Genomic DNA, 11,917 nt, shown 5'->3' with positions numbered 1-11,917 from the left:
TTTACTGCATATCTAATATAAACCTGATAAACGCATTGCACAGTAAAAAGTAAGTTAACCATGACTAGGGATGCACAATATAATACAGAATATCGAATCTTAGAGATTCGAATCTCAATGTATTCGAATCGCATAATGCAGTTTCTTTCCAGATATCAGGATTCGAAAATAAATCTGTTAAATGAACAGTGTGCGACATTAAACAAATGTAAAGTTGATATTTTCCGTCTTGCGCGCCGACTTTTTTCTTCATGGACTGTTTGTTCCAAGCGACTTTTTCTTCCTTCATAGGGTTTGCGCAGTTATCAGAACTGCAGACACGCAGTGCGTTTCCGTGTGACCGTATGATGATGCTTGATGATGCATCGTATGATGCTTGATTTATCATATGTTGTACTCTGTTTGACATGTGATACTAATGCAATTCAATATAATGTACAAATATTTTTGCTTTTTGTTCGATATTATTTGCAAAAAGTTGCCTTGTAATTTCAGAATAGATTCGAAATTCTAGATTCGAAATTAAGTATTCTAGAATATTCTAGAATAGCCAGGTATTCTGTATTGTGCATCCCTAACCATGACGCCGGTATTGTATTGTATGGAATGCAAGCGTAGATCTAGTCCATTGGCTAAGTTGGGGTACCGGTATTAGTTGTGCACTTGTGCGAGAGTAACTAAATATGCCCATCACCATAGTGAGACACTGTAGTAGGTCAACTGACCATATTCTAGACAAGCCTACTGCTATAGGCCTAAAGCTATAATTAAAATCACTGAATCCTGCAATCAGAGACAGGTCTGAAACCAATCTGAATCAGACCAATGCCTGGTAAAATACTACATTTTATGAATGAGTCTCCCACAGGTCAACAGTTATGAACTAAGCAAAGGGCAGTTGAGTAAGTGAAAAGGAAGTGGCTGCATTTACGGCGCCGTAAATACAGCCGTTCCATGCCTTTTTTTAATCTTTACGTCGCTTTTACTGCGCATGCGCGCTGTTGCTGGAAAAAAAGTGCGTATATAACTTCTAAATTCAACTGTTGATTCCAAGTGAATTAGTGGCGCGTGCGATTGTTGTCTGGCTCATACTCGCAAGGATATGAGTTTGATTCCACCGAAAGGTTTTTTTTTTTTTGAACTCAATTCTTACCCGAAGTGACTCAATCGTTGGGATACGTATTTTTGTGGCCGTTCAGTTTAGTTTGTTTTTAGTTCTGACTATCACAACAAAAAAACAGTATATGACAAACATAACAGAGGTATAGAAAAAGGTAGAAGCGACAAAACGCGGACGTTATAGCGTGTATGATAGCAAAGAAGGACAATCAGTTTAAAATATGGCACGGTCGTAACACCTAAAAATTTTATAAGTTTAGAATTTATTTTTACTCATTTTAATTGTTAAACAAAAAAAACTCACTAGCCATTTTTTCTCTGTTTTAAATTTAAAAAAAATTGTTAAGGTGTTACGACGACACCACGATTACGACCGTGCCATATTTCAAACTGATTGTCCTGCTTTGGTATCATGCACGCTATAACCACCGCGTTTTGTCGCTTCTACCTTTATCTAAAAAGGCATGGAATATAAAATTTTTAGGTGTTACGACCGTGCCATATTTTAAACTGATTGTCCTGCTTTGCTATCTTTCACGCTATAACGTCCGCGTTTTGTCGCTTCTACCTTTTTCTATACCTCTGTTATGTTTGTCATTATCATACTGTTCTTTCGTTGTGATGGTCAGAACTAAAAACAAACTAAACTGAACGGCCACAAAAATATGTATCCTAACGATTGAGTCACTTCGGGTAAGAATTGAGTTAAAAAAAAAGTTACCTTTCGGTGGAATCGAACTCACATCCTTGCGAGTATGAGCCAGACAACGATCGCACGCGCCACTAATTCACTTGGCAAAAACAGTTAAATTTAGAAGTTATATACGCACTTTTTTTCTAGCAACAGCACGCATGCGCAGTAAAAGCAACGTAAAGATTAAAAAAAAGGCATGGAACGGCTGTATTTACGATGCCGTAAATGCAGCCACTTCCAAGTGAAAAATGATCATTGAGCAAGGAACATTTCAGCAAGTGGCTGAAATTGGTAAATAAAAAACCTAACGTCCAAAGCAAGTAAAAATTGACCAAGCCAATACTTGGCATGTAACAAGTCAGCAACCGGTGACCAAGCAAGTCTGATGCTAGATGAAAATTTCATTTGCTGATTTGGACAGTAGCTGAAATGGACTTGCTGAGGGCAGGGAGGCTGAGCACCATAAGTCGGGTCGAATTACCCATAAGAACCATAAGTCATACGTCAAATTACCCATAAGCACTAGGGTGGCCAAAAAAAATTGAAATTTTTTATTTTTGTTTGCACACCCTCTCATTTGAGGAGGATTCATGAAAAAACGACACTATGAAAATTTGAAGTGAATCCGACAAGAGGAAGTCAGGCCTCGAAACCACTTTTTTTTTTTCGGCGGCCAAACGTGTCCGACTGAAGCAAGCTGTTCGGCGGCCAATCACAAGCACATGGCGGCCATCGGAACGTCGACACGCATCAACATACAGTCTTCAAAATTAGCACATTTTAACTTCGAACGGCAGAAACGTTGCCGAGGCCAAACAACAAAAGTTGAAATTGCCTCGGCAATTGCTGTGAACGTTTATTACGAAACAATTGTACCAAAACATGTAAAACGAGAAGCGAAAAATATACTAGAGTAGTATCACGACCGCACTGTTTGATTTGCTGTGATGTAATAATCCCAAAAGTAGCGATAAAGCGAGCAACAAGATACGCACGTCGCATGCTGTTACAGTAATTCACGTTAAATAACTCACGGGCGGAAAAGTAAGTTAATTTTGGGTTGATTCAACGTTCGAGTCAGCACAAATCGATTTAATTTTCCGCCGGGGGATACTGCGTAACAACAATGCCCAATAAGAAACTTACGTTTGTTTTACATTAATTCGACATCTAGCAACGTTGAATTATCATAAAATAACGTTAATTGCTCAACCAGGTAGGTCGTCGGTAACAAATTAATAGCTCCCTGCGAGAAGATTGCCTCGATTTATGTATAGGCCTTGAGACACTAACATAATTTCGGTACAATTGCGATACTGCGAACAACACAAAGTCTGTTTGATAAAGAACTAGCTGTCAGAATCGGAATCATCAGATGCTGTATCGGAGCACGAGGTTGTCGCGTCATCACTGGAATTAGACATCAAGAAACTCATCGCTTGGCTGTAAATCTACACCGTCTTCGCCGTTCGCAATGAAGCGTCCACGTTTTGCGGCTTTCGGGCTTTGATACCAATCCACACGCCTCTTATCTTTATCGTAGAGCTCCATCAGGGTGTTGACTAAGGAACAAATCTATGGCTGTGCCATAACGACTGGGAGGAATGTCTAACCCTAACCTTACAAGCGCTCGTGTGGCGTCGGCATTTTTATTGCCGACGCTAATTTCGAAGACTGAATATATCGCATCAATAAAGTGTACTGTGATGTCACTTGCATCCTGCTTATGTCAGACATCAGCTGCTTGGTCAATCAATAATGTTAACAATTCAAGCATAGACAGTGTGTACCGTATTGTGATTTATCGGGTGCTTTGACTGCTTTCTAATCCTTTGTGATTATAAGTGGCAAAGTGCTTTATTCACAAGGCCGCTTGCGTAAAATTTTCTCTGAACTTCATGGCGGACAAATGCGGCCGACGGAAGGGCGAGACTCGGCGGACAAAATGTCGGTTTTTGTAGGTTAATCGCGGCCATGGCCGCCTTCAGTTTCGAGGCCTGGAAGTGCTCTCCCACCGACCTCAAAGTTTGCTTTCTTTGTCATAATTCGTCAAAATTCCTTGAATATGCGACGTAATTCTTTTTTGACTTATCCACATTACAGTTGCAGCATTTTTGTGTTAACCATTGTTTTACTCTGAATTTATGATCCAATAAGTGTTTCCACATGCAGAAAAACATAAATAATGCACAAAATAGATCACATTAACAAGCGTTTGGTATAAAACTAAATGCACTAAACTTTAGCTAAAACCGCATAAAAGTACGTTCACCAGTCACGATCGCAACGCTTCAGGTGACAACACATTGCCCAGAAATTGCAAGAGAAATGTTTATAGTCAAGCCATTGGTTGACTTTATTGCACTTGTTGGAAGCAGCTTTCTGTGGTGCTCGACCACTCGATAGCTCGGGAGCTGGCGCTGTTGTTCATTTTTTGTAAGGACTTCATTGAAGTCAGTAGCTAATTTGACTGCCCGCTCTGCCCAATCATTGACGGCTTTGAGATGACGCCAAACTTTGCATTTATCACGATCACGCCATGTGTCGACAGAAGCAGTGACTCGAAAAGGTTAAGTGAACGCTGTGTTACAAACTGTGCCAAAGAGAGACGTTGAAACTTGACAATTTTGTTTGGGGCAACACGACGAACATCTTCAGGAAATGGGTCTTTCTTAAGAGCATTAACGATTGCCTTCTTTTCATCATCTGTGTTATTATAACTGAATAAAGGCAGTGCAGCAAGATCCTCACTGATGTACCACAAGCGCAACCTCAACTTTTTTCTACCACTTGAGAAATTGCATTGTCAACCTCTTTATAATCCTCTGTGAGCTGTAACATTGCTAGGTCATTTGTAGGGGCAGATATTGATGAAGGTGCTGCAAACCAAAAAGTGGCATAGATGGTAGTAGTTAATATTACTTCATCTGCAACTGTACTGCACGCACGGAATGGCCCGATTCGGTGAGTCCGATCCCTTAACGGGGGATTTTTTCAATTTTTTTTTTAATTATCGGGTACCGTGGCCTAATTATCATTGCCGTTTTAGGGTTAGGGGTTAGGAACTCACCGAATCAGACTCACCGAATCGGACTCACCGAATAGTAGCAGACCCCTGCACGCAAGTGGCAGTGTAATCTTATTGACCTTCATCTCGTAGTAGAGACGGCGAAGAACCACACCCCATACAGGCAGCTGACATGGCCCTCAAAAGAGTCAACAAATGGACACCTACTCTCTAGTGTTGACTCTCTTGAGAGGACATGTCAGCTGCCTGTATGGGGTGTGGTTCTTCACCACCTCTACTACGAGATGAAGGTCAATAAGGTTACACTGCCACTTGCTTGCAGTACAGTTCTTGTGAGTGAAAGCTAATATCGCTACCACTGCAAAGACTCACGTTGTTACCAAATTAAAACGCACCTATCAAGAGCATATAGGAGAATCAAAGCACAAAGGGATGCGAAATTCAGCTTCCCAGCTGACCTCAGAAGCTGACTTCACCCAGAGTTTAAGTGCATTATTTGATATTGCACATGCTAACTGGGCATGCCACTCAACAATACCAGAAGACTGCCAGTTTTTGATAGACCAATGTGGTACATGACAGATACTGATGACAACAAATCAGGGATACAACAAATGCATCGGCAAGCTGCTGCAAAGTATAGAAAGCGCAAAGATGATGAACAGAGCCGCAACAGAAATCGCATTGATCCAGTACCATCAAGTGCTGCTGCTTTCTCATCTGAAAATGATCAGCAAATGATGAAGATTCTTCCAGTGACCCACTGTTTGCACCGTAAATCCAAATAACACCAAAACAAAACCCAGTAGGAGCAGCCATTACCAAAACGCTGCATTATCGATAATCCACTGTTTAATGCCGGAATGGCCCGTTTCGGTGAGTCCGATTCGGTGAGTCCGATCCCTTAACGGGGGATTTTTCAATTTTTTTTTAAAATTATCGTGTACCGTAGCCTAATTATCATTGCCGTTTTAGGGTTAGGGGTTAGGAGTTAGGGTTAGGGGTTAGAGGTTAGGAACTCACCGAATCGGACTCACCAAATAGTAGCAGACCCGTTTAATGCAGCACTGAACAGAACTATAACATCAAGTCGTCAAGCAATGATGATTGTCACTCCTGCTCTTGCTGCAGCTGGAATTGATATAAATGAATTGACAATGTCACATTCCTCTGTCATGAATGCTCGAAACACCTCACGTGAAAGCCTGGCAGCTGCAGTGCGGCAAAAATTTAAACCAACAGTTCCACTTGTTGCTCATTTTCATGGTAAACATTTGACTAATGCCAATGGTACAAAGTGCGCCTCTTTGGCCATTGTAGTTTCTGGTATGCATGTCGAGATACTGCTTGGCATTCTGAAGCTGCATGTTGGAACGGGATCACTAATGGGCCAAAAAGTAGTGGAATTCATACACGAGTTGTAGCAGAGCATTTAGCTGCACTTTGTTTTGACACGACATCAAGCAATATGAGAATCCACACTGGAGCTATCACTGTGGTGCAGCAGGCATTTAATCGAAGGCTGCTATTTCTTGCATGCCATGATCTCAAAGTCGTCAATTATTGTGCAGAGCGGGCACTGGGCAGTCAAATTAGCTACTGACTTCAATGAAGTCCTTACGGAAAATGAACAACAGCGCCAGCTCCTCTATCAGGTGGTCGAGCACCACAGAAAGCTGCTTCCAACAAGTGCAAGTAAAAGCCAACATGCCAACAGCTCCATTAAATAAATTCAATGGCTTGACTCTTTACAAACATCTCTTTTGCTTTTTCTGGGCAATGTGTTGTCACCTGAAGCGTTGCGATCGTGACTGGTGAACGTACTTTTATGCGATTTTCGCTAAAGTTTAGTGCATTTAATTTCATACCAAACGCTTGTTAATGTGATCTATTTTATGCATTATTTATGTTTTTCTGCATGTGGAAACACTTATTGGATCATAACTTCAGAGTAAAACAATGGTTAACACAAAAATGCTGCAACTGCAATGTAGATAAGTCAAAAAAGGATTACGTCACATATTCAAGGAATTTTGACGAATTATGACAAAGAAAGCAAACTTTGAGGTCGGTGGGAGAGCACTTCCTTTTGTCGGATTCACTTCAAATTTTCACAGTGTCATTTTTTCATGAATCCTCCTCAAATGAGAGGGTGTGCAAACAAAAATAAAAAATTTCAATTTTTTTTGGCCACCCTAATAAGCACCATAGGTCGCGTACTCGCATCGAATTACTCATAAACACCATAAGTTTGTTGAACTACCTATAACTTACCATAAGTTACGTCGAATTACCCATAAGCAACGTCGAATTACCTATAAGCCTGCATAGCCATCTAGTAGCCTCGTAGTCGGCTGCATAGCCGAGTGGTGAGAGCACTGGCTCAACGTTTCAAAGATTGCTAGTTCGACACCGCTCAAGAGCCGGTGTCTTTGGCAGGAGCAGGACATATGAAAGCATGCCTGAAGGTGAACACAAAGATTGGCTTCCTTGCCTTCCGGTCCGCGTATTGGTAATTTGCAGGTCGCTGCAGCAGATGGTGCTGACAGGTAATTCGAAGCGACTTATGGTGCTTATGGTTAATTTGATGCGACTTATGGGTAATTTGACAAACTTATGGTGCTTATCGGCAATTCGTGGGACCGCCTGCTAAGTTGTCGCATGCTAAGTGATCTGACAACCTACATAAATCAGACCAACAGCTGAAGATACCGGTAGTTGCAATCAGGCCATGTGGAAATGAAAGCTGCTAACTAAACATTTAATATTAGGTCAAATTAGTGTTTTCAGCTTTAGGTATTGCTGATTGATCATTTTTTCCAAAATAATTTTTGAAAAATGCCAAATTTCTTAAATTCTACCAAACATGTTGTTGTCGTAGGCTACCAGAGGTGGGCAGTAACTAGTTACAAAAGTAACTAGTTACTGTAACTAGTTACTTTTTGAGTAACTGTAACGGTAACTTCGTTACTATTTTCCAAAAGTAACGAAACGCAGTAACTAGTTCCTATTTTAGCACTTTTTCAACAGTTACAGTTACAAGTTACTTTCGTATTGAAATTTCAGTTTTTAATTGCCGTTTATTTCTTTGCACGTGTTTGTGTCTTGCTTAGTGCGTGTTTGCTGCATTTTGCGCAATAATGCATTTTTCTCGCAGATGTATCGGCGCAGCACTGCGCATGCGCGGTTCTACTTTTGTTTTGTGGTCTGGTGGAGAAGGGTTGCCATATTGGCGAATTTATCGCCAAAGTTCAGAAATCTGGCGTATTTTTAAGACGTTTAGCTTCATATTTATGATTTGGCTCTTTTTTGGCGATTTTTGATAACTGATTTGGCTAAATTAATTGTTTTTGGCAATTAATCAATATGTACCAAAAACAGGCAAGATACAACAATACAACAGGGTTGAGCATTATAATAATATATTTTACATATTTACAAATGAGTGTAACAGTCAAACGTTTTCGGTTTAACTTAAGCCCTCATCATCATCAGGAACCTGAAAATATTTATAAAAATGCAGTAAATTTCAACTTCTTGATGGTAACTAACTAACTGACTATAAGCATCAAGAAACACGCAGCGATTAAAAGCAATTTGTTGATGTTAGTTATAGTTACCTTCAAGAAGTTGAAATTTATTGCATTTAGTGCAACGCTTGCAATGCCTCTAAAAAGATTGTCTGACATTAAAACCAGCAACAGCATTGCTGTTTGCTTGTCGTTGGACGTTCTTGTGGAAGCAATACAAAACCAGATTTGGTCATTGGTTCGAGGACAGCGACTTTCAGCTTGCGACTGCATTCCACCCACAATTTAGACTTATCTGTATTTAATGCCTGATCATTAAGCGACACTGCTGAATTGAACACCAAAATAAAACAGAACATGCTTCAAGCAATTGAAGAAGCAAACTGCTCCGCTGAAGAGGGGAGTAGTAACGACACTGAATTGGATGGTGGTAGGTAGAGCCACGGAGGACTTTTTGCACCACTTCACGCAAAAACCAAGAAAAGAAAGCAATGCGCGTTGAATCTGTTATAGGAGTATTTGGAAGCGGACCATGAGGACAAGTTAAACGGATCCAGATTCACAATTGGACCGATGAAAAAACTGTTTTAAAAACATAACTCTCCCATTTCGTCAAGTGCTGCAGTGGAAATATTGTTTTCATTGCAGCACTTGTTCATCACCAGACTTTATTCGTTCATCTCCGACGCCGACACACGCTCCATCGACCTGACACTACCAAGACAGGCATGGGTGCGCCTCAACCGTCTCCGTGCGGGTGTCGGGCTTTTCCGCTCAACCTTGCACTAATGGGAAATGGCCTCTTCCTCCTCCTGTGAATGTGGTGCCGAGGAACAGACCGCAGACCACATCATTGATTGATTGATTGATTAAATCTTTATCCTCGCACTGGGAAAGCTTCTTGCAGAACTTAATCCTGGCAGTTTCGCATACTTGTAGACTAAAGGCTTTAAATCACTGACGCAGGCCCGGTCACCGAGATTGACAGAGTGAAGTTTCCGATTGTTGAAGTCTCGTTGCCGGGAAATTATTCCATCTATAAATGCCGCTAAATGGAGAGCAGTCCTTAACGTGCGTTACTCAAGCGCATACCCTGAGAGTTGAACCAGTGCCGCTTGATCTTGAAGCTTCTTCGTTCCAGAAGTGACGCGCTAACCAATTGAATTATCGTGGCGGACATCATCAATGACTGTAACATCTTCAAGCCACCTAACGGAGTGGAAGGTCTGCGTGTCATGGATGATGAAACCAAAGACTGGCTGCTCTCTAGTAGCCTTCCAGTGTAGTCCGGAAACATCGTGAATCTGGGGCGGTAAAAAAATAGACTCTCGGCCCCAGAGGCTCACAGGACGACGACGATTGGGCAAAGACATTTTAAAGCCCAAAAGGGCAAGCCTGAGTGACGAGCACTTTGAAATGCTCGTATTTCTCAAAGGAAATAAACATATAAGCCACTGACTATTTTTTTTAAATAAAACCTTGTTGGTTTTGTATCATACTTGTGCTGTTATGTTAGCATGGATGGCTCTACCACTCTATATCAAACATTGCGGTTAAACTGGACTTGCATGCAGAGCTGGCCAGGTGCAGAATTTTATTTTCAGATTTGTGAGTAACTGAAAGTAACTAGTAACTGTAACTAGTAACGGTAACTAGTTACTTTTTAAAATCGGTAACTGTAACGGTAACTCAGTTACTATTTTGGCCAAGTAACTGTAACTCAGTTACTTTTGAAAGTAACTTTGCCCACCTATGTAGGCTACCCGATACTGTGTAATGTAGGCCTACAGTAATGTAGCACGTTTTAAACCTTTCAACATGCCACCTTTTCCAGTTCATTGACGTGCTGGAAAATTGACTAATGTAGTTGGTACAGCAGTACCTTTTGCTAAAAAAAAACTGATAGATTTCTCAAATTTGGGACTCTTAGGAAGAAAACTTTTCCCGCGGTTAACTGCATTACAGAGTTGCCCTTGTTGCGTGCGACTTTGTGTTTTATTCAGGGTTGCCAGATACTCAAGATATAGTAAGGCCAAATCCATTATAAAAAAAAGCCAAAAAAAGGCCAAATTTTTAATTTATTTCTAAGGCTAAATAAACGCTAACAACTTAATTGAAATAATTTTTTGAAAATGCCATTTTACGATCAAATATGACAGATAATAATTTATCACTGTCAGAGCATAATGACTGGTTCGTTTGCATAATTTGATTAATGAAAAATTACTGTAGTAGCAGATAAACTAGAAACCATTATTACTTCAATTCATGAACAGTGCTATTCGGAACATCTAGCTAAGCAATAAGCATGAATTTGTTTTATTGAGTATATGTACCAGGGATGTCTACAACTACATGATTGGAAACTATTTTCAGTGCTATACATGACTAGAGAAAAATTATTAAAATAAAACACTGTTTGTATCAACTAAAGAATGTATAAAACTCAATTTCGCAATAGCAATATAAAATATAGCCTTCACTCACATCAACACTTCTTTGATGTATAAAAGTTAAAAACCGGTACAACCTAGTTCGTACCTTGAACTATTCGTACAGTCAGTTCGTACCTTGAAAAGATCGAGAAAAGAAACTGCGATCAGCGAGGGTTAGGGTTAGAGCATAGATTACTCTATGGTTAGAGTTCGGGTAAGCGGAAACTGCGGTTAACGGAAACTGCGGAAAAATGTTTGCGGAAACTGCGATCAGCAAGGGTTAGAGCAGGGGTGGGCAAACTACGGCCCGCGGACCGCATGCGGCCCGCGAGACCATTTTATGCGGCCCGCTGGCACTTGTGTAAAGGTGCACTGAACATTAAGCACGTTACTGATTCAATTGTCAATCTTATCAGAGCCAGGAGGCTTAACCACAGGCAGTTCCGGGCATTGCTGGCAGATTTAGAAACTGAACATTTGGATGTCCTCTACCACAACCATGTACGCTGGCTGAGCCTGGGCAAAGTATTGAGGAGAGTGTGGGAGCTAAGAGAAGAAATCGTGATGTTCCTGGAAACGAAAAGCATTCAATGTGATTTTAGTACCAACATAGTTGATGAAGAGTGGAGGTTGGACTTTAGGTTTGCCATTGATATCATGGAAAAGTTGAACGAATTGAATGTAAAACTTGAGGGCAATGGTTTATTTTCACACGAGATGTACGTCCACGTTATGTAAATCATTCCAAATGAAGTTATCATTGTTCCTCAGACAAGCTGGTAACAACAGGTTTTGTCACTTTCCTTTGCTGAAAGAAGCAAACATTTCTGGTGAACTTGCAACAAAGTATAAAGTTCAGTTGGATACCTTGGCTATCGAATTCGGCAGAAGGTTCCAAGACTTAAAGAACCTAGAACCGCAGTTTAATATGCTCAGCTCTCCATTTACTACAGAAGTTTATTCGGCTCCTGAGGATTTACAGGTGGAACTGCTGGACTTGCAAGCAAATAATGACTTGAAAGAGAGGTTTAAGTCAGATTAACTGCCTGACTTTTACAAGTCGATGTCTGACGATTTGTTTCCAAACTTAAAAAACTTTGCTGCTAAGTTT

At 40.6% G+C, this 11,917-nt stretch overlaps 1 protein-coding gene across 1 annotated transcript; it reads left to right on the top strand.

The window, feature by feature from the left end:
- The first annotated feature begins 5,362 nt into the window (after positions 1-5,362).
- On the top strand, positions 5,363-11,848 carry LOC145772590 (general transcription factor II-I repeat domain-containing protein 2-like). Its single transcript, XM_082584451.1, has 3 exons — positions 5,363-5,478; positions 11,223-11,447; positions 11,578-11,848. The coding sequence occupies exons 1-3, from the start codon at positions 5,363-5,365 to the stop codon at positions 11,846-11,848; spliced, it is 612 nt and encodes a 203-aa protein (XP_082440577.1).
- Positions 11,849-11,917: the final 69 nt, after the last annotated feature.

The sequence above is a fragment of the Aplidium turbinatum genome, chromosome 6, assembly GCF_918807975.1.
Source record: "Aplidium turbinatum chromosome 6, kaAplTurb1.1, whole genome shotgun sequence".
Classification (NCBI taxonomy): domain Eukaryota; kingdom Metazoa; phylum Chordata; class Ascidiacea; order Aplousobranchia; family Polyclinidae; genus Aplidium; species Aplidium turbinatum.
This window is presented reverse-complemented; position numbering and strand designations above follow the sequence as displayed.